The sequence below is a fragment of the Elephas maximus genome, chromosome 3 (assembly GCF_024166365.1).
Source record: "Elephas maximus indicus isolate mEleMax1 chromosome 3, mEleMax1 primary haplotype, whole genome shotgun sequence".
Lineage (NCBI taxonomy): Eukaryota > Metazoa > Chordata > Mammalia > Proboscidea > Elephantidae > Elephas > Elephas maximus.
The window spans coordinates 23,862,146-23,886,272 of NC_064821.1; the positions used below are offsets into that span (position 1 = coordinate 23,862,146).

The 24,127-nt window shown below is 38.9% G+C and overlaps 1 protein-coding gene across 1 annotated transcript; it reads right to left on the minus strand.

Annotated features, from left to right (window-relative positions):
* Positions 1-7,543: 7,543 nt before the first annotated feature.
* Positions 7,544-8,443, minus strand: LOC126071106 (olfactory receptor 18-like). The gene has a single exon (XM_049875387.1). The coding sequence runs from the start codon at positions 8,369-8,371 to the stop codon at positions 7,544-7,546; it is 828 nt and encodes a 275-aa protein (XP_049731344.1). The 5' UTR covers positions 8,372-8,443.
* Positions 8,444-24,127: the final 15,684 nt, after the last annotated feature.

The window sequence follows — 24,127 nt, forward strand, 5'->3', positions numbered from 1 at the left end:
TAACAAAATCTACTTTCCATGTGTTATTGTGTGTATGTGTGTTCAGGCTCTGATCGGAAGGACATGATGTTTATGGAGCAATCCATTTTAGTTATTGATGCCTTTTTCTAATGTCCTCCTGGTTCTTTGGAAATCAGATACAACCTGGGAGTGCATTGCAAATTTGTGACGTTGCACTGCATTTGTGGCACAGCAGATAATATTGTCCCTCAGGGGTTTTCATCATTCTTTGGTTTTCTGACATCCATCTTCCATAGAGATATGTACTCACTCAAATATGTAGGTTGTCTTTAAAAATCTTTTAAATATAAATCCTAATCCTTGGCTTGAGTGGACATCATATTTTGATAAATGTGTGTTTTCTAAATGCGCAAAATCATACAGCATCTTTGAACCCAAAGATGGCATTAATGTGCATATGTCAATGAGTAAACACTAACTTCTAAGAACCACTGTTTTCCTATGTTTCAAAATGTATTTGTATCACTGCTAAACCATCTCAGGAAACTTGGTGCTGAGTTCACTTTATCTCCATTCTGTATTGGCTTGAAAAAGTATATTAAAGGTATTTATCATCCTAAATATTTGCCAAGCCTTATTTTCTCTTTAAACCAACTCTTTTATTTACAGCTGAAATATTTAGAATCAGGGAGTTACCACAGCCATACCCGAAACCTGGCCATCTTATGCCAATTTAAGAGCTTTTCAAGTCAACCCCTTCTGATGGGGAGATTGCAATTTTCCTCTTTTCAGCTTTCTGATGACAACTCAGGTCTTCATTTTTCTTGGAATATCACAGTATGATTTAATTTGGGAAAATTAGAGTGAAAACAGCAGGGAACAAAACAAAAAAACACCTGGGTAGTTTGCACATTCATAAAAACATTCATCTTAATTGAACTTAAGTTTTAGGGTTGCTGTAAGAAATTAAATAATACATATATAATGTTGAAACCAGTGCTTCTCAATGCTAGTTGATCGTTATAATCACCTACGGATCTTATAAAATATTCTAATGAACTGGCCACAGCCAAGAACCAATTAAATTAGATTCTCGGCATGTGCATCCCTTAGTCATCCAAAAGCCCAGCCAGGGTTGAGAACCATTACTTTATAACATTGCCAGGCACTGAGTAAGCACTCCAATAATGTTACCTGTTTCTTTTTTTTTTTTTAGATTTACACTCACTGACCATATTATGTTAAATGTTATATTAAAAATAGAAATATTTAACAGTATTTGCTTTAAAGCCCAAATGTTATAGGCACTTAAAATATTACCAATAAAAACTTGAATATTGTAGATATCCCTGCATCATGCCATTCCTCCAGGTAGTTGTCTGTCAAAGGCAAGCACTGCCATGTATTTGGTGGGTACACTTCCATTCAATGTTTCCATAATATTAGTATGGACTTATGTATTCATAAGCATTTTTCTTGAAATGTGCCTAAATAGTATATACTACACACCTCGTCTCCCAAGAATCCCCATTTACTACACCATCAGGTTGAAAGTGTCCCTGTGAAGTACATATGATGCATGGTATTATCTGAGAGAGGGACATCATTTTATCTGCCCATTTCTTATTGTGACAATCCTATGAAAATTCTTGTGCCACTCTTCACATCACACCAGTGAGAATTTCTATATGATGTGTGCTTGGAGTATAGTTGTTTGAGGTATATAAATCAATGCATGTCTAAATTTACTCTGAATTACCAAAATTTATTTACCCAAAAGAATAATAAGACAACCAACCACATGTTCTTTTTGTCAAGGCAGAGAATCACAAACACCCATGAAGTTGCACTACTAATGGTCATTTCATGATAGCTCCAGATAAAAGTTATCATCCTGTATACCCAAAACAGTATTTCCATATCTCAGAGATTTTCAAGGTATGCAGTAAAACGTTTTACTATTTCAAGACAATCTTACAATAAACAAGATTCGAGCTATAAAGTACCCTGTAAACAATTTGACCCATTCCCTTAATTCACAGACCAACTCACCAAGTTGTTTAAGAAGAAGAATCATTCATTCAGCCTCCATTTGCTCATTTGGAACCAAAGCAGGTTTGAAAAGAAATGCAATCATTCTGCTCCAGCTAAGGAAACGGAGGATTGCAATAGGAATCGGGAGACCAAGATCAGAGTCCAGATATTTCAGACATTACATTTGGAGTGCATGTAAATCTCTCAACTTCCCTGAGCTGGATATGGGGAGAATAATACTCATCTCCAAGATAGATGTGTCAGCTAATGAAGCTTTGGCACTTAATAAATATTTGCTTGTTGTTTATTTAATCAGAGTTTGAGTCATTATGGGAGTCACGTATTTATTGATGAAATACTATCCCAGAAAATTAAAAATTTAAAGTCCTTTTATTTGATTATACGAGAGTGGCAGATGCCTGTCATTTCCCAGGAAAGTTGAGCATAGAAAGCATTGAAATCTTAAAATGCATTTAGGTCCACACTCTAAGTTATTTCCCCCTTCTCTTATTTCTTTTTTTTTATCTTTATGAAAAATAATTGAATATTGTACATTCTATTAAATGGGCAATAATAATTCCCATAAACAATCCATGATATAGACACACTCATGTCCTATTTTATCTTGTCTCCAGTCCTATGGGACAGACTTGGAGGGAAGAAAGCTCAGTGTGTGAACTCCACACAGCCTACACTCTGTGAACCAAGGAAGGGTCTATTCCATATTTAACACAGCTTTGTTGTCGTTATTGTTGCGTAATCTGTGCCAAGCACAGGACAGGCTTTGGGAAATCAGAAATGAATGAAACTCAGTTGTTTCCTTTCAAGCATTTGATATCTACTTGTATAAAAATGAAAATAAAATGTTCTATTAGGGATCTAGAGAAAACCAAACCTTTAGATCACAAGATATTTTAGTCGAATAGTATGAATCTCAGACTAATAATATAAATAATAATATTTAAAGATCCCTGCAATGTGGAAGTGAGAAGGATAGGCAATTTCCCCCTGAGAAAAGGACATTTGTTTTTCTCTTCTCCCTCATCCATTATTATCAACAAGTCCTCAAGGGTTATGATAACATGAATCCTTTTGGTTAATTACAAGCTCTCAGCATTGAGTTCTCAAGGCCACAAGCTCAAGGCCATAAATCTAAATTTTGTTTTACTATTACATCATGCATCCATCATATATCAAATCACAAATATAGCTTTCATTATTTATTTAACAATTACTCACCGAAGTTGTACCAACTGGGCATCGGCTCAGATGACAATGTTAAGGCCTAGAGATACAAAGAACTTGCTCCATGGCACACATTTCACAAGTAGAGCAGACAGAATTCAAAACTAAGTTTGCAATCTCTGACACCTTTTAATTGATTCCAAATTCCTGACTAGATATGTCTCCCTTTGATACTGAGAGGGGCTACATTTAAAGAATAAAAGAAGTGGATAGCTAAGTCAAAGTCCAGGAGCAGGGGAAAAGAGAGTGGTCTGCCCAGAATTATCATCCACAAATTCTTTCTGTGATTGCCACCTGTGATCTCTGATATCCTTCCTATAGTTAATGCAGCAAAGGATACCCTCTGGAAGAGTACAATTAATAGCTTTCAGTGACCAGGGAAGAGAAATGGCATTGCAGGTGGACAGGGCAGAATATGGCCTGGTGTCCTTTGTCTGGAGTCAGACTGTGCAGATTCAAACTTGGCTTCACCCCTTTCTAGCCCAAGACCTGGTACAAGTTATATAAAAAGGGTGTGTCCCTATTCTCATTTGTAAAATGACAATGATGTGTGTTACTCCTTTTGGAAGCTGGTGGTGCAGATGCAAGAAAATAAGTTACATGGAACTTTTAGCTCAGAGCCTGGCACAACGAAGCCCTAAGTAAAGGCTCCTGATAATGTAGTAACATCATCATCCTCATCATTAGTATTATCACCCCACCGCCTTATGATCAGTATGGAGTCCTTGGGTGGTACAAACAGTTGACGTGCTTGGTTGCTAACTTAAAGGTTGGGAGTTCAATATCACACAGAGGTGCCTTGGAAAAAAGGCCTCGCGATCCAATTCCAAAAAAATCAGCTATTGAAAATCCTATGGCACACAGTTCTACTCTGAGACACATGGGTCACCATGATTTCAAATCAACTCAATGGCAAATATTGGTGGTGGTGAAGTTATTTGTAGAACTTATAAAAATCCACCCATTATTCTATGGTTTTTAATCTTGCATGTACTATTAAATTGAAAAAAAAAATGGATGTCATTGAATGTTCATAATAATAAAAACAAACAAGGCATACATTTATTATCTCAGGAGTTAACAGAAATCTATATAGAAGGGCTAGTAGACCATCCAGTACTGGATGTATTGATATCAAAACATCTTCACTTTTTCTTGTGAGTCAGTGAGAGACTTCTTCAATTTTAAACAAAGTGTAGATATACCCAATTGATGCCCTAACTAAGGTAGCTTTTGAGTATAAAGACCAATGATAGTTCCTGCCCTAAAACTGCCCAAGGTCTAACTATGTAAAGATAAAATTGTAAGGTCTGCTGTCAGGCATCGGCTTAAGGCACACTTCCAGTAACAAAGGTCCTCATCAGCAAAGTTGACTGGAGATTCAGCTTAGTGGTAAGAAGCAGAGTAATTGAAACTAGTTGCTGCACAGACTTTCGGAGCCCACGTTGCTGTATCAGGAGCTATGTGTGGTATCTCTAAAGGAAAGACAGAAGAAGCCCCAAGACAGAAGAGAGTGAAGCATGGTTACAAAGTGGAATTCCAAGCAGCCTGCAAATAGAGAGATAAAAGGACCCCCTTTGCTGGGGCTATCACCCTTTTCTATGTTAGAGTAATGAAAAACAGATAAAATTAAAGTTATTCATAGTGACTTGGGTAACTTACTGATTCTCAGGCACAATTAGAGTCATATAACAACTGGAAATACGGTATCTCCAGCTTCAACTTCAATTGTACACCCTTCTCTAAGGCATATAATTTACAACCAAACTTTTTCCTGAGCACATTTGTAAGCTTCCAACTGCAGACACATGACAATGTATCTTTATTCTTCATGTTATGATTTATCAGTCAGAGTTCAATCAAGAAGAAACCACACTTTATTTTAATGAAAATGATTTAATTTAGGTAATTAGTTAAACAGTTACTGAAAGAATAAAAGGTATAAAAGAAAAAAGTGGTAACCCAGAGATACTACCTGCAGGAAGTAGAAACTACACCAAAGGATAAGGAGAATAGTGAAAAAGTTGGGCTTTTTTTTTTTTTTTTTTCTGGAGAGGAGGTTGGTTATCTTGACAGATGAGTATAGAAAGAGCCTGGCAAGAAAACCAGGTGGAAAATCAGAGCAGTGGTATGAAGATTTCCACACTGGCATCACAAAATATGGTACAGAAAGGGAAATTTGGAGCAGAGAGACAAGGGCTCAATAACCAGCACATGTGATCTGCTCTATGGCATATGGTCACAATGAGTAGAAACCGACTAGGCAGCACCTAACAACAACAACAATATGGTGTAGAAGGAGAAGATATATGAAGAAATATTACCAATAATATTGAGAAAAGCTATATTGCCAGTTGCTAGGATAGGTTCCCTCATATCTTCTCTCTTGTGAGCTCTGATGACTTTAAGATCTTTAGCATCTTCTGATGAGGCATAAAGGACACAAGACATATTAGTCATTTTTGAACTGTGGTTTCACTGAGATCAGTAGTCTTCAACCTGGGTTGCCACTAGTACCTGCCAGGGTGCTTTGAAAAATACTCTGTCTTACCTCACACCCCACTCTAAATAAACCAGACTCTCTGGTGTTGACACTCAGGCATGAGTATTTTTTCAAACATTTTATTGTGTTTTAGGTGAAAGTTTACAAAGTAAATTTGATTCCTATATAAAAACTCTTATACAACTTGTCCATGACTTTAGTTATGTTTTTAACAGTGTGTCAACATTCTCATTATTTTCATTCTTTTTCTTCTGTTTCCATTGATCTATCTCCCTTCCCTACCTTAGCATCTCATCCTTGTTTTAGGGTAAATATAGACCATTGGATTTCATATAGTTTGTTCTTTTAGGGATCAGGTGTGTGTATTTTTAATGTGCACAAGTTGATACCAATATGAAGCCAAGATTGAGAGAAGAGTAGTTAAAGATCACATGTCTGTCAGTCTGTAATATTGTGGTGACTTTCGTGTTGCTGTGATGCTCTAAGCTTTCAAATATCAGCAGGGTCACCCTTCATGAACAGGTTTCAGCGAAGCTTTCAGACTAAGACAGACTAGGAAGAAGGACCTTGAAGTCTACTACTGAAAAAATTGGCCAGTGAAAACCTTATGAATACCTGTAATATGCAGATGACACAACCTTGCTTGCTGAAAGCAAAGAGGGCTTGAAGCACTTACTGATGAAAATCAAAGACTACAGCCTTCAGTATGGATTACATCTCAGCATAAAGAAAACAAAAATTCTCACAACTGGACCAATAAGAAAAGTCATGATAAATGGAGAAAAGATTGATACTGTTAAGGTTTTCATTTTCCTTGAATCCGCAATCAATGCCCATGGAAGCAACATTTGGGGAATCAAACAATGTATTGCACTGAGTAAATCTGCTGCAAAAGAGCTCTTTAAGTGTTAAAAAGAAATCACTTTGAGGACTAAGGGACACCTGACCCAAGCCATGATATTTTCAATCACTCCATATGCATGCAAAAGCTGAACAATGAATAGGGAAGAGTGAAGAATTGCTGCCTTTGAATTATGGTATTGGCAAAGAGTATTGAATAGACCATGGACTGCCAGAAGAACCAACAATTTTGTCTTGGAAGAAATACAGCCAGAGTGCTCCTTGGAAGCAAGGACGGCAAAACTTCATCTTACTTACTTTGGTCATGTTATCAGGAAGAACCAGTCCCCGGAGAAGGATATCATGCTTGGTACAGTAGATGGTCAGTGAAAAAGTGGAAGACCTTCAATGAGATGGATTGATACAGTGGCTGCAACACTGGGCTCAAGCATAACAACACCAGTTGTGAGGATGATGGAGGACTGGGCATTGTTTCATTCTGTTGTACGTAGGGTCACTATGGGTCAGAACTGACTCAACGGCACCTAAAAACAACAACAAGCATTATCACACCCAAATTGTTTAAATAAATAAGATAGATATAAGAGTTTTATGGACAGGTCATGAACTGTGGAAAGGGTGGAGGATTCTATTTTTTTAAAGAAACTGCATTTCACCAGGATGCCTGTGTCATAGATGATAAATACAGAAGGCTCTATGAGTGTCCTATGACTCAGTTGGGGAGATACTATGATGTACGGCAGGTTCCAGAACATTGTGCAGTCCCAAAAAATGTCCTAAATAAGCAACATAATATTGTGATATGAAAAATCAAGAGGAATGAAATCCATGGGGCTACACAAATTATGAGACCAAAGGAGCAAGTACTGCAGCACCACATGTTTGGTTCTGCTGCCAAATCTAACACACTCACCACAAAAAAAGCCACAGGTCTTCAAATTAAGATATTCTGCTAAGAAGTCTCTGCAGGGCTCTCTTGATGTCTGGGTTCCTTAAGCTGGAGATGAAGGGGTTCAGCATGGGGGTGACAACAGTGTACATCACTGAGGCCACTGCACCCATCCTGAGAGGATGTGAGACAGCTGAGCTCAGGTGTACTCCAGCGGCTGTTCCATAAAACAAGCAAACGACTGACAGGTGAGAGCCACAAATGACAAAAGATTTAGACTTTCCACTTGATGATGGGACCCTCAGAATGGAGGAAACAATTCGAGTATAAGAGAAAAGGATCCCTGAGTTTGGTGCACCAACTAAATACATTAATATGGTATTGGTAGCCGTGTCAGAGCAGGCAAGATTGAAAAGTTGAGGAGGGTCACAGAAGAAACTAGGGATTTCCACACCTGTGCAGAAGGTAAGTTGTGACATCATTATGCAGTGTAGCTGGGAGTCAAAAAAATTGAAGAAAATTGACACCAGGAGCAAAAAGCCACATAGACGTGGGTTCATGATGACTGGGTAGTGCAGGGGATGACAGATGGCCACAAACCGGTCATAGGCCATCACCATCAGAAGTAGACTGTCCAGACATGCAAAAAGATATAAAAAAGACAACTGAATCAGGCAGCCTGAATAAGAGATGTCTCTTTGGTGTGAGTGAATATTCATAAGCACCTTTGGGACTGCGGTGGAGGCAAAACCAATGTCAGCTAAGGACAGGTTGGAGAGGCAGAAGTACATGGGTGTGTGGAGGTGGGGGTCGGAGATCACAGCCAGGATAATAAGCAGGTTCCCAGCAATTGTGACCAGGTACATGGACAGGAACATTCCAAAGAGGAGGGGCTGCAGTTCTGGATCCTCTGAGAGACCCAGCAGGAGGAATTCAGAGATACGTGTAAGATTCTGAGGTTCCATGTTGCAGAGACACCTTTTGGGAAAGAAGATAAAGGATTGTAAAAGGAAACAAGCAAATGGTCACCTAGCCCTGTGTTTCTATTTTTAATTCAGATAATTCACAAGTAAAGCACTCACACTTAAGGACCAAGCTCCACATTCAGCAATGTTTCTCAGTTGCGGCAAACCCATTCTTCCTTGGACTCTTTCTCCTTCATTTTTGTACTGTTATTCATCCTTTTCTATCCATACCCACTTCAGAGACACTCAACTGAAGAATGTTAGAGGAGCAAGAACATCTAGAGACACCAAATCCATACAGTCAGTAAAATACCATCCCTATGTCAGGGATTGAATTGTGTCCTCCAAAAATATCTGTCAACTTGGCTCGGTCATGATTACCAGTATCGTATGATTGTCTGCTATTTTGTCATCTGATGTGATTTCCCTGTGTGTTGTAAATCCTATCAATCACTATGACGTAATGAGAAGGATTAATGGCAGTTGTGTTGATGAGATCTATAAGATTATATAGTGTCTTGGGCCAATCTCTTTTGAGGTATAAAAGAGAGAAGTGAGCGGAGAGACAAGGGGACCCCATACCACTAACGCAGCACCAGGAGCAGAGCACATCCTTTGGACATGAGACTCGTGTGCTAAGATGTTCCCAGACCAAGGGAAGATTGACGACAAGAACCTTCCTCCAGAGCCGACAGAGGAAGTCTTCCCCTGAAGCTGATGCCCTGAATTTGGACTTGTGCCCACTAGACAGTGAGAGAATAAAGTTCTCTTTGTTAAAACCATCCACTTGGGGTATTTCTGCTACAGTAGTAGCACTAGATGACTAAGACACCCTTTTAATGAAGGAAATGTATGGAATAAGAAATATCTTTTTCCCTGTAAGAATAAAAATCAGTCTAATTAAAGGACACTAAAACACTAAAATATATTTCGTCAAAATTCAATGCAATAAATTCCTTTGACCTTCTTTAGACTTTCAAAACATACTGGATTCTAATCTTTTATTGACATGGAAAATATATTAAACATTTCCCCCAACGACAACAACAAAATCCTTTGTTTGGGCTATTTATAAACATCCTATAAGAGCTATTTAATTAAAAAAAAAAAAAACTGCCTCTATTTGTTTGAATGTTCTATTGCTGACAGCTTTTAAATTTCACCCTCCCTGCCTTCTGCCCACATCTGGGCAAGCTGATAAGAGAGTCCAGGTGCTCTCTCTTTTGACATTGGCAATAGATTCAAACTGGGCAAAGCCTTGCCGATGTGCTAGAATATTCAGGCCAGATTCATCTCCTAACCACAAAAAAATCCCTTGCCAGGCCGTTTGTTTGCTCTTTCAAGCCACATTTGGACCATCTCGGGAGCCTGCCAGAGTCCCCCTAGACAGTCTCTTTTTTGAGTAATAAGCCTTTTCATCCACTTTTGGTAGGTATGTGTATGGTCTCATTAGCCTCAACATTTGAGCCAAATTCTGGGTAGGAGGGAGTCCATCCTAACTCTGTAGAGCGCTGAGTCTCATTCTTCTCTCTAGTCTTGCTGGACCCCTCTGGAAGGGAGGAAAGCAGAAGCAAAAAAGCAGCCAGTATGTGAACAACAAATTTACTACACTTTGCTCACGTGAACTAAAAAAGGACAATCAATATTTAACAAAAATTTCTTGCTTTTGTAGCCTACACTGTGCCAAGTGTGATGTACGCTGTGTTGTTGTTGTTAGACATCTTTGAGTCCTTCCCAACTCATAGTGACCTTATATACAACAGAAAAACGTGCTGCCCAGTCCTGCACCATCCTCATAATTATTGCTATGTTTGAGCCCATTGTCACAGCCACTGTGTCAATGCATTCCGATCGGGACTTTTGTAGGCTCTAGGGAAGCAGAAAGGAGTGAGGCTGTCGTTTCCCTGTAAGCCCTCCACCTGGGATGAACCATATGGATAAATAGAAGGTTGTGCTAAGAGGTTAGAATATTGGCTAGGTGTCCTGTGAGTGGAGTCTCACTGCCCAGGTTCATACCTGAATTCACCCCTTTCTACACCAAAATTTGATTAAAATACAGAAAATTGCTGTTCTCCATTCCACACCTATAATATATTAATAATCTGTGCATCTATATCTTGGAGGTGATTGTGCAGATAAAATGAAAAAAAGCTACATAACATATAACTCAGAGCTTGGTAAAAGGATGTCCTCAACACAGTTTGGTGGTATTGCAGTTGTTGTCATCATCACCATCATTATCATCATCCTCAACTTCATGATCACTTAGGAAAGCTTAGGGTCACTATGGGTAGGAATTGACTTGACAGCAATTTTTTTTTTTTTTTTTTGGTTTAGGGGATAGCTTGGAAACCCTGGTGATACAGTGGTTAAGAGCTATGGCTGCTAACCAAAAGGTCAGCAGTTCGAATCCACCAGGCACTCCTTGGAAACTTTATAGGGCAGCTCAGGGTTTTTTGTTTTTGTTTTTGGTAGGGGACAGGTTAGAGGGACTTATTTCCTGCTTTGATGGGGGTAATGCCTATGGAAGCTGGAAATGGTGTTAGAGAAGAGCAGAAGTCTGAGTGAAAGTGTTCAGATACCAACAGTACAAAGAACATAAACTTCGTAAGCCACTTAGCTGAACAGTTTTATTCTGGGTTCTCCATCCTGACTACCCTAACTGTGCTGTTGGGCCTGATGATGAAAAACAATGCTCTTGGCAGTCCCTCCTGTGCTCCTGTTTCCCTCAGCACTCACTGGGCATGGTGTCTCCACTGGGACATGGCCAAGGAGTGTGTGTCCATTGCTCCTCCTGTGGCTGGTGGGTGATGAGGGCTGAGACTTCTGCAAGAATGTCAGGAAGACAGACTCAGGCATGGGCGTCCTGATGAGGATGATGACTCTGGGAGGAAGTGACACACATATGTGGCCTGCTGAACTGGAACGGGCTCCTAGAATGGCTGGAGACACAGGCTAATAATTCTTAGTCATATGGTTTTGAGACTGCAACTCACAGAGCTCATAATTAGCCTAACTGATCTATGTTCTACCAATCTCTTAGGGTTTGTTAAATTACTACATGAGTGAGGAAAAGAGTGAATGTTCTGGAATGTCCTCTTCTCAGGAGGAATCACACCTGTATTCTCACTTTTCTCTGGTAAATTGCAGGGATGTTATATATGAAGTTCAGGCTTCTTTTTTTTCTCATTTGTAGATTCAGTGAGTGATATCAGCAAACTCAGTAAATTGATCAATTAATTTAGGGAGAATGAGGATTTCTATACCATTTCCATATCCCATTTAAGATTTGTCTCTCTGGAGAGAACATCCTAGCTGAGACAGCTTTAGGAAAAGAAAATAGGGTTGTAAAAAAGGAAGCAAGAATACACACACCCATCACTGGGTCTATAATTTGGATTCAAGCAATTCACAAGAAAGGACTCAAATTTGATAATCTCATAATCATAATACCCTTAAGCAATATTTCTCAGTTGTGACAAACCCATTCTTCTTATAATTCTTTCTTCATTGGTTTCTACACTATTCATGTCTTTAGGGACACTGGACCAAAGAATATTAGAATACTAAAGACATCTTCAGAAACCCTGGTGGCATAATGGTTAAGAGCTACAGCTGCTAACCAAAAGGTCAGCAGTTCAAATCCACCAGGTGCTCCTTGGAAACCCTATCCTATAGGGTCACTATGAGTCAGAACGCCTCGACGGCAATGAGTTTGATTTGTTTGTTTTTTGTTTTTGGTAAGGATATCTTCAGATAACAAATCTATAAAGACAGTAAGATATCTTTATTAAGGAAACATAGGAAATATTTAATATCCTTTCCTCTGGAAAAAAAAAGTCAGTTAGAGGACTCTACAAAGCAGTCAAGGAGGGCATCGGTGGATCAGTGGCTGAATTCTCACATCCCGTGTTGGAGACCCAATTGAAATTCTTCACCAATGCACCTCATATGCAGCCACCACCCAAATGAAAGTGGAGGCTTTCGTGTTGCTATGATGCTGAACAGATTTCCCTGGGCTTCCGGACTTAGACACAGGAGGAAGGATATCCAGCCAATCAACTTCTAATATCAGCCGATGGAAATCCTATGGAACACAACAGCCTGATCTGCAACTAATCATGGGGGGGAAAAAGAACTAGGCAGCATTTCCTTTTGTTGTGGGAGGGATGACCATGAGCCAGGAGCTAGCAACAACAACAAAATCAAACATGCTTGATTTTATCCAAATGCAGTACTATATATATATATATATAAATGATTTGTTTTTATTTATTATTATTGTATTTTAAATGAAGGTTTACAGAACAAATTAGCTTCTCATTAAAAACTGGTACACATATTGTTTCATGGGCTTGGTTACCCACCCCACGACATGTCAACACTCACCCTTCTCTACCTTGGGTTCCCTATTACCAGATTTCCTGTCCCCTCCTGCCTTTTAACCCTTGTCCCTGGGCTGGTGTGCCCCTTTAGTCTCGTTTTGTTTTATGTGCCTGTCTAAACTTTGGATGAAGGATTAACTTCAGGAGTGACTTCATTACTGAACTAAAAGGGTGTCCGGGACCCATGCTCTAGGAATTTCTCCAGTCTCTATCAGGCCAGTAAGTCTGATCTTTTTTTGAGTTAGAATTTTGTTCTACATTTTTCTCCAGCTCTGTCTGGTAACCTCTATTCTGATACCTGTCAGAGCAGTCAGTGGTGATAGCTGGGCACCATCTAGTTGTGTTGGTCTCAGACCAGTGGAGGCTGTGGTAGTTGTGGTCCATTAGTCCTTTGAACTAATCTTTCCCTTGTGTCTTTTGTTTTCTTCATTCTCCCTTGCTCCAGATGGAGTGAGACCAGTGGAGTACGGCTGCTCACAAGCTTTTAAGGCCATAGATGCTACTCACCAAAGTAGAATGTAGAACATTTTCTTTATAAACTATGTTATGCCAACTGAGCTAGATGTTGCCCGAGACCATGGTCCCCACAGCCCTCAGCACAGTAATTCGGTTCCTCGGAGTGTTTGGATTTGCCTATGGAGCTTCCGCGACCTTGCCTGGAACAAGCTGTTCTGGATTCCCCAGTATCGTATGCTGTCTTACCCTTCACCAGAGTTATCAGTTATCTATAGTCTGTTTAATGTTTTTCAATTCCCATCCCTCCCCTTTCTTGTAAGCATCAAAGATTGTTTCTTTTTGTGTGTAAACCTTTTCATGAGTTTTTACAGTAGTAGCCTCTTACAATATTTGTCCTTTTGTGACTGACTTATTTCATTCAGCATAATGCCCTCCAGATTCATCCACGTTGTGAGATGCTTTGCAGCTTCGTCATTGTTCTTTTTCGTTGTGTAGTACTCCATTGTGTGTACGTACTATAGTTTTTTTTATCCATTCATCTGTTGTTTCCATATTTTTGCTATTGTGAACATGCTGCAGCAAACATGGGTGTGCATATGTCTATTCGTGTGACTGCTCTTATTTCTCTAGGATATATTCCTAGGATTAAGACTGCTGGATCTTATGGTATTTCTATTTCTACCTTTCTAAGGAAGCGCAGGACCGGGCAGTGTTTCGTTCTGTTGTGCATAGGGTCGCTATGAGTCCGAACCGACTCGACGGCACCTAACAAGAACAACAACGAGGAAGCGCCATATTGTTTTCCAAAACGTTTGTACCATTTTGCACTCCCACCAGTAGTGCATAAGAGTTCCAATTTCCCTGAAGCCTCACCAACATTCATTTTTTTTTTTTTTTGATTCGTGCCAGTAATGTCAGGGCGAGATGTTACCTGGTGGTTTTGATTTGCATTTCTATAACGGAGTGATCATGAGCATTTCTTCATGAGTCTGTTAGCCACTTGAATGTATTCTTTGGAGAAGTGTCTGTTCATTTTCTTTCTCCTTTTTTTATTGGATTATTTGTCAGGTGTCGGATTTTCCTGTAGATTTTAGAGATTAAACCTTTGTTGCATTTGTCACAAACATTTTTTCCTAGTCTGTAGGTTCCCTTTTTACTCTTTTGGTGAAATCTTTTGATGAGCATTTAATATTCTGGTTATCTAGCTTGTCTTCTGGAGTTTGTGTGTTGTTAGTTATGGTTTGTATCCTATTAATGCTGTGTATTAGGGCCTCTAGTGTTGATTCTATCTTATCTTCTATGATCTTTATAGTTTTTGGTTTTATATTTAGGTCTTTGATCTGTTTTGAATTTGTTTTTGTGTATGGTGTGAAGTATGAGTCCTGTTTCATTTTTTTTGCAGATGAACATGCAGATTTGCCAGCACCATTTATTAAAAAGACTGTTTTTTTCCCATCTGATGGACTTTGGGCCCTTGTCGAAGAGCAGGTGAGTATAGGCGAATTGATTTACATCTGGGTTCTCAATTCTGTTACATTGGTCAATATATCTGTTGTTGTACAGGTACCAGGATGTTTTGACAACTGCAGCTGTACAGTATGTTCTGAGGTCAGGTAGTGTGAGTCCTCCTACTTTATTCTTCTTCTTCAATAGTGCTTTATTTATCCAGGGCTTCTTCCATCTCTTTAAAGAATATTGTTGGTATTTGGATCAGGATTGAATTGTATTTGTAGATTGCTTTGGGTTGAACTGACATTTTCACAATGTTGAGGCTACCTAACCATGAGAATGGTATGTTTTTCCATTTATGAGGATCTCTTTTGATTCCTTGCAGTAGTGCTTTGTAGTTTCTTTGTATAGGTCTCTTATATTCCTGGTTATATTTATTCCTAAGTATTTTTGGAAACCCTGGTGGCACAGTGATTGAGAGCTATGGCTACTAACCAAAAGGTCAGCAGTTTGAATCCACCAGGCACTCCTTGGAAACTCTATGGGGCAGTTCTACTCTGTCCTATAGGGTCACTATGAGTTGGAATTGACCTGATGACAATGGGTTTCTTTTTCTATTTTTTTAGGGGCTGTTATAAATGGTATTGTTTTCCTGATTTCCTTTTCCTAGTTCTCTTTATTGGTGTATAGGAACCCAACTGATTTTTGTGTATGTATATACATATATATTTATGTATATGTATATATATCTTATATTCTGCTACTCTGCTGAATATTTCTATTAGTTCCAGTGGTTTTCATGTGAAGCCTTTTGGGTTGCCTGTATACAGTATCATATCATCTGCAAATAGGGACAAATTTGCTTTTTCATTACCAATTTGAATGCTCTTTATTTCTTTTTCTTGCCTTATTGCTTTAACTAAGACTTCAAGCACAATGTTAAATAGGAGTGGTGATAAAGGGCATCCTTGTCTAGTTCTTGTTCTCAAGGGGAATGTTTTCAGCCTTTCTCCATTAACAATGATGTTGCTGTTGGCTTTGTAGAGGTGCCCTTTATTATGTTGACAGATTCCCCTTCAAAACCTATTTCATTGAGAGTTTTTTATCAGGAATGGATGTTGGACTTTGTTGAGTGCCTTTTCTGCTTTGATTGAAATAATCAAGTGACTATTTTATTTTATTTATGTGATGAATTACATTGATTGATTTTCTAATGTTGAACCAGGCTTGCATACTGATATGAATCCTACATGGTCACGGTGTATTATTTTTTGGATATGATGCTGAATTCTACTGGCTAGAATTTTGTTGAGAATTTTTGCATCCATATGCATGAGAGATATTGGTCTGTAATTTTCTTTTTGTGGTGTCTTTGCCTGGTGTTGGTATCAGGGTTATGCTGGCTTCATAGAATGAATTTGGAAGTATCCCTTCCTTTTCTATACTCTGAAATTTTTGAGTAGTATTGATGTAAGCTGTTCTCTGAATGTTTGGTAGAATTCTGCAATGAAGCCATCTGGACTAGGGCTTTGTTGTTGTTGTTGTTGGGAGTTTTTGTTTGTTTGTTTTTTACCTTTTCAATCTCTCCTCTTGTTACGGGTCTGTTCAGGTTTTCAACACAATTTTGTGTTAGTTTGGGTAGGTGCTGTGTTTCTAGAAATTTGTCCATTTTCTCTAGGTTTTCAAATTTGTTAGAGTATACTTTTTCATAGTACTCTGTTATGATCCTTTTTATTTCAGTTGGGTCTGTTGTAATGTCCCCCATTTCATTTCTTATTTGGGTTATTTGCATCCTCCTTTCCTGTTGTTCTTTTGTCAGTTTGGACAGTGGTTTGTCATATCGTTGATCCTTTCAAAGAATCAACTTTTGGTTTTGTTAATTCTTTCTATTGTTTTTCTATTCTCTATTTCATCTGTTTCTTCTCTGATCTTTATTATTCCTTCCTTCTGGTAGCTGAGGGCTTCTTTGCTGTTCTGTTTCTATTTGTTTGAGTTGTGTAACTAATGTTTTGATTTTGTTTCTTCTTTTTTGTTGTGCACATCTATTCCTATAAATTGACCTCTTAGTACTGCCTTTGCTGTGTCCCAAAGGTTTTGGTATGATGTGTTTTCATTCTCATTTGATTCTAGGGATTTTTTTTATTTCATCTCTGATCTCGTCCTTTACCCATTGGTTTTTAAGCAGACTGTTATTCACTTTCCATGTAATTGATTTTTTTTCCTTACTCTTCCTGTTGTTAATTTCTAGATGGTGTTTTGATCAGAAAGGATACTTTATATTATCTCAGGGTTTTGGATTTTGTTGAGGGTTGTTTTGTGGCCAAAGATGTGGTCTATTCTGGAGATCATTCCATGTATTGGAAAAAGAATGTGTACTTTGCAGCTGTTGTGTGGAGTGTTCTATATATGTCTATGAGGTCAAGTTGGCTGATTGTGGCCTTTAGATCTTCTGCATCCTTATTGAGTTTCTTTCTAGATATTCTGTCCCTTACCAAGAGTGGTGTGTTGAAGTCTCCTACTACTATTGTGGAAGCGTCAATTTCTTTTTTCAGTGCTGTTAGAATTTGTTTTATTTATTTTGGAATCCTGTCATTGGTTGCGTAGATATTTATTATGGTTATGTCTTCATGATGGATCGTTCCTTTAATCGTTATATAATGCTCTTCTTTGTCTTTTATGGTGGGTTTTGTTTTAAAGTCTATTTTATATGAGATTAGCATTGTCATTCCTACTCTTTTTTGCTTGATATATTTTTTCCCATCCTTTTTTAGTAAATTTATGTCTGTTTCTAAGGTATGTCTCTTGTACACAGCATATTGATGGATCCTTTTTTTAAATCCATTTTGTCATTCTCTGTCTCTTTATGGGTGTATTTAGGACATTTATGTTCAGTATAATTATTGATAGGTGTGAATTTATTGCTGTCATTTAGTAGTGCTTTTTATTTTTTTGTGGTGCTAATGTTTTCTTTGTTCCTTTTACTCTTCTGTGCTGAATTCCTTTGGGGGGAATGTTTTTTTTTTTCATTTCTTTTGTTTTTGTAGATTTTGTGTTTACTGAGACTTTATGTTTTTCCTCTTTATTTTGTGAGTAGGTTTGTTAACTTTTTTTGTGGTTACCTTGAAATTTACCCTTAGCTTCCTAAATTTGGACCAGTCTTTTATTACTTTGTATTGCCTTGCCTTCCTCTTCATTTGAAAGTTTTACACCCACACCATTTATTTTGTCTTTTATTGTTCCGATATTGTTGTCATTTACAGATTAACCTCTCTAGTTCTTTGATGTAAATCATTTAGTTTTGGTTAATCCTTGAGGTTTCATTACCTTAGTTGGTATCTGGCTGATGCAGCCTTGCATCCTAGCTTCAGGCTGTCATCTGATGTTGCTTGTTCTCAAACTGAAGTTCTTCCTTTAATAATTCTTATAAGTTTGGTTTTTACATATTTCCTCAATTTCTTTTTATCTGGAAATGTCCTAATTTCACCATTATGTTTCAACAAGAGTTTTGCAGGATATATTATTTTTGGTTGGCAATCTTTTTTCTTTCTAGGTTTTATGTGTATCATCCCATTGCCTTCTGGCCTGCATGGTTTCTGCCAACTAATCAAAGCTTAGTCTTATTGTTTCCCCTCTGTATACGACTTTTTGTTTTCCTTGAGCTGCTCTCTTTGATTTTAGTGAGAGTGATTATGATATGCCTTGGTGATTTTCTTTTGGGATCTATCCTATATGGGGTTTGTTGAGCTTTTGGGATGGTCAGCTTTTCATCTTTCCTGATATTAAGGAAGTTTTCTGTCAGCTGTTCTTTAATGATCCTCTCTGTTTTTTTTTTCATTTTGTCCATCTGTTCTGGAACTCCGATCACTCACAAATTCTTGCTTTTTATTTTATCCCATGTCTTTCTCAGGGCTTCTTCATATTCCTTCATTCTTTTCTCTGATTTTATTTCTCAAAGTGCGATCCAAGTATTTGTCTTCAATTTCACTGATCCTATCTTCCATTGTTTCAAACCTGCTCCTCAGACCCTCTATGACCCTGTCCATTTCTGAAATCTTGTTTATCTTTTGGATTTCTAATTGCTGTTTTTGTATGCTTTCTAGTTGTGAATTTATTCTGGGATTTTGTCCCTGTATTATTTTCCTGAATTCTTCCATTGTTTTGTCTGTATTTTCCATGATTTTGTCTGCCTTTTCCATGAATTTGTTTATTTTGCCCTCATTTTGTCTTCTTTTTCCTTCAACTCTTGGGTAGCTCTGAGTATTAGAGATCTGAACTCCCTACAAGGTATTGTCAGTGCCTTTTGTGCTGGAATGTCATCTGGTGTTTTATTTTGTACTCCTACTGGAACCATCCTGTCCTTTTTTTTTTATGTTTTATGTTTTGATATTGTCCACTGTCTTCAGGACAATCAGTAGTTATTTTCTCCATTTATTGATGTAGATATGTTTGTTTCATCTGGCTTTTTTGTTTTCTTTGATTGTGTCTGAGCAGGTGGGGTGGGTGTTCCCTGTTGTTTGCTCATCTGAGGGCACAATACTTTTCGCCATTTTGTCTAATGGATGGGGCTAGTTGTTCAGACATGGTGCAGTAGGGCAGGTCCAGCAGGAGGGGAGTGGCTGGGATGGGTCATTTGGGGCACACACTTGGGCCAACAGGGTGGGGCCAGAATTCAGTGCAGAGCAGATTCTGGTAGATCATGTCTGTGCTGCTCAGGAGTGTGATGTTCAGTGCACAGTGCAGATAGGCAGGAGGAAGGAGGGGAGTTGTGATGTGTTGAGCTAAGTGGGTGAAGGAAATAAAAGAGGTGAGAGAAACAGGAGCCCAGAAAAAGGTCCTGAGGGAGCCAGCTGTTGGAGTGGCACAGACCTGGAGAACCTGGGTGCCAGTGGCTTTCTAGCCAGGCAGTGAGGCACAACCCATCAAGAAGGGACAGGTACGGCACACACAGGTTGATGGGTGGGAGAAAGGAAAGGAAGGAAGGAAGAGAGAGACAAGAAACTAGATTTAAAAAAAAAGTAGAGAGAAAAGCACACTTGTCTATGTAGTTAGAAGAGGGGAATGGAAAGAAAGTAGAGATAGACAAGAAACAGAGGAAAAAAAAAGATACCAGGTGGTTGGGAGGAAGGAAAAGAAGGGACGTAGAGGGAAACAAGAAACCAAGGGAAGAAAAAAAAGGAGAAAGAAGAAAGAAAAATAAATGCCCCAAGGGAGCCCTACCAGAAGGGGGTGTCCAGTGGAGCAGCACTGCTCAGCATGTCCAGGAGAGTGGAGATGGCACATGGCACCAGGGATTCAGGAGAAGGGTGAGGAAGGCAGGTAGGGACAGATGAGAAACTGAGGGGAAAAAAAGAAGACAGAAAAGAAAAATGACCCAAGGGAGCCCATGGGAAGCAGGTCCCCAGCTGAGTGTCACTGCACAGCCCATCAAGAAGAAGGGGAGATGACAGTCAGCACAAGGTGTTAAGGAAAAGTATAAGTAAGGAAGGCAGAGGGAGATAAGAGAGAGAAGAAGAGAGAGAGAGAGAGAGGGAAAAAAAAGATGTTCCGAGGTAGCCCACTGGTGTGATGGCCATGGACCAAGAAAGTGGCTCCCCAGTGGTCAGTGCTGCACAGCCCATCTAGAAGGAGCAGAAATGGCACATGGCACCAGTAGTTTGGAGAAAAGATGGTAGAGAGAGACAAGAAATCGAGAAAAGAAAAGAAAAAATCTCCAAGGGAGCCTACTGGCTTGGCAGCTCGGACTAGGGAAGTGACTCCCTAGCCACTAGGAACTGTACAGCCTGTCTAGAGGGGAAAAGATGGCACAAAGCACCAGGTATTCAGCAGACAGGAAAAGGAGAGTAGAGAGAGACAGGAAACTGAGAAATGAAGAAAAACAAAAAGGAAAAAAGAAAAAAAAAAATGCACCCCAGGGATCCTACCAACATGGTGCTGAAGACCAGGGAAGTAGTTCCCCAGCCAAGCAGTGATGCACAGCCTGTCAACGAGAAGCTGAGACAGCACATGGATTCAGCTGTTTGAGAGAAAGGAAGGGAAGTAGGTGAGAGAAATAGAAGAAAGCAAAAAAAGCAACGACAACAAAATGATACTGAAGGAGACAGCCAGTGTGGGCTTGGAGAATTTAAGAGGTACGGAGCTAGCACCTCCCCAGCCAAGCCACTGCAGCCCACTGGGAAGCAGCTGAGGCCAAGTAGGGAAAGAAGGGTTGGGGGTGGGAAAGCGTGTATCACTGGTTACCGGGTGCTCTGTCTCCTGCTGGGAGCTCCATGAAACTGCTTTCCCATACTCCCTGTCCATTGATCTCTCTGGCTAAGGAGTCAAAGACGGCGAATCTGTGCCACATTAACTGATAGATAACCTCCACTCATATCTCTCCTCGCTCTCTGTTCTCTGTCAGTTTCTTATTCCATTCAGTGCATGGTTGAGTCTTTATCTCTTCATTTGATGCTTAGGATTCCAGGATTGACGTTTATCTCTGTTTTACTTAGTTATTCAGGTCTTTGCCGTGGAGGGACGGCCCGGTGCTTCTGTCTATAGCACCATGTTGACTCCATCTCCTCAGTACAATATATTTTCTGATTTGGAATATTTATAAACACCCCATAAGAGATAGCACCACGTTAACTGGATCCTAAATTAAAATAAAGTGTTCCTAATCATTAATCATAGATCATTTTTGTATGCCAATTACATTCACAGGTTTTGAACAGGCAGTTCTTTGGGAGAGCCTGGCACCTATGATCTTCCTTGTTCCTCCCCTGTTAGCATCTTTGGGCTTCAGAAACAAACCATCACACCACTACTCCCCTAACATAAAGCTTTGTCTAAATGTCAGCAGGGTTAAAGAGATACAATACTGGGTGAGGCTCCAAGGTGTCTGATCACCTCCTCTTTGAGTGCTCAGGCAGGAAAAATATCCAAGTAACAGGTTATATAGCCTAGGGGTATAAAATATCTGGAGAAGGGATTTTTCTGTGTCTCCTCAGCTATGATGCTAATGAGCAGCATGTGTAGTTTTAAGCTTACAGCCCACCTAAGTGGGCATAGCTGTCCAAGGTGAGAGCAGCAGAAGGTAGGCCCCCAGGAGACTGACAGTAGGTTGGCTCCCATTGTGTTTCTCAGTTATGATGTCATGTGGGGGGCAGGTAGAAGGCAGGCATGGAAGAATGTATATCCACTGAAACAATTTCAAGAAGCCAGGGGGTATATGCATGTCATATTCCATCTTGTTTATTTGTCTCACCCATGACACAAAATGGGTGTGCATGGAAAAGTCATCATCTCTGCCTGGACAGCTTTTGAGACAAGGGCAGCTGCTTTCCTGTTGCACACTGCCCTCTTCTTATTGTATGTAATAAAATCTACTTTTCACGTGCTATCTTGTGTTCAGGATCTGATCGGAAGTGTGTGACGTTTATGGAGAAATTCATATTAGTTACTGGTGCCCTTTTTCTAATAGCCTCCTGGCTCTCGGCTCTCTAGAAATCAGGTACAACCTGGGAGTGCATTGCAGACTTGCCATGTTGTACTGCAGTTATGGCTCAGCAAAGCAGGGTCTGATGATGTTGTCCCTCATGGGTTTTCATCACTCTTCGGTTTTCTGACATCCGTCTTCCATAGAGATAAATGCACACTCAAATATGTGGGTTGTCTTTAAAAATATTTCAAATATAAATCCTAAGCTTGGCTTTGGTGGACATCAAATTTTAAATAAATATATGCTTTCTAAATGAACAAAATCATACAGCATTGTTGAACCCGGAGGTGGCATTAATGTACGTCAGTGAGTAAACAATACTGAACCTTTAATAAACACTGTTTTTCTATTTTTCATTTTATGAAATACATTTGTAACAATGCTAAACCATCTTAGGAAAATCTGGCTCTGAGTTCACTTTATTTTGCCTCCATTCTGTACTGGCTTCAGCAAGTGTATTAAATGTATTCATCGTCCTAAATGCTTGTAAAGCCTTATTTTCTTATCAAACCAACCCTCTTATTTACAGTTAATGTTCTTAGGATCGGGGAGGTCCCAAAGCCATATCTGAAACCAGCTGTCCTACGCCTCCTTAAGCGCTTTTAAAGCCAATCCTTTCTGAAAGGGAGATTGGCATTCTCCTCATTTCAGCTCCCTGACTGCAAGTCAGATCTTCATTTTTTTTTTTTTTTGGAATGTCTTAATATGATTTAATTTAGGAAAGTGAAAATAGCAGAGAATAATATGAAAAACACATGGGTAGTTTGCACATTTATATCAATGTGAACCTTAATTGAACTTAATTTTTGGAGTTGTTGAAAGAAATTAAATAATACACATAAAGTGCTCAGACCCATGGTTCTCAATGCTAGTTGATCATTATAATTACCTATGGATCCTTTAAAATACACTAATGAACTGGCCACAGCCAAGAACCAATTAAATCAGATTCCCTGCATGTGAATCCCTTGGTCATCTCAAAGTCCAGCCAAGACTGAGAACCATTACTTTAGAAAATTGCCAGACACATGATTGCCAGTGCGCCAATAATGTTACCTACTACTTTATCATTAACACTCACTCTCCATATTATATTAAATGTTATATTAAAAGTAGAAACATTCAATAGTATTTGTTTCAGAGCCCAAATTTTATAGAACTTAAAATATTACCAATAAAAACTTGAATATCCTAGCTATCTCTGCATAATCCCATTCCATTGCACGGCTGTTTGTCAAAGATAAGCACTGTCACACATTTGGGTGGTATACTTCCATTCAATTTTTCCATAATATTAATATTAATATTGACTTATGTATCCACAAACATTTTTCTTGAAAATGTGCCTGAATAGCGTCACACTACACACACTATCCCCAAGAGTCCCCATTTACTACATCGTTGAGTTGTAAGTGTCCCTGTGAAGCATATACATCTCTTTCAAACACTTTAAATGGTGCATGGTATTATCTGAGAGAGGTACATCATTTTATTTGTCCATTTTTATTGTGACAATCCTATTAAAACTCATGTGCCATTCATCACATCACACTAATGAGTATTTCTATGTGATGTGTGCTTGGAGCATAGCTGTTTGAGGTATACAAATCAATGCATGTCTAAATTTACTCTCAATTACCAAAATTTATTTACCCAAAAGAATAATAAGACAATCAATCAATCTGCCTTTTTGTCAAGGCAGAGAATCACAAATATCCACGAAGTTAGTTTACTAACAGTCATTTCATGATAGCTCCAAATGATAAGCAATAATATTCCCATATCTCAGAGATTTTCAAAGTATGCAGTAAAATGCATTACTACTTTCAGAAAACCCTACAATCTACAGAATTCGAGCTATAAAGTAACCTGTAAAATATTTAGCCCATTCCCTTAATTCAT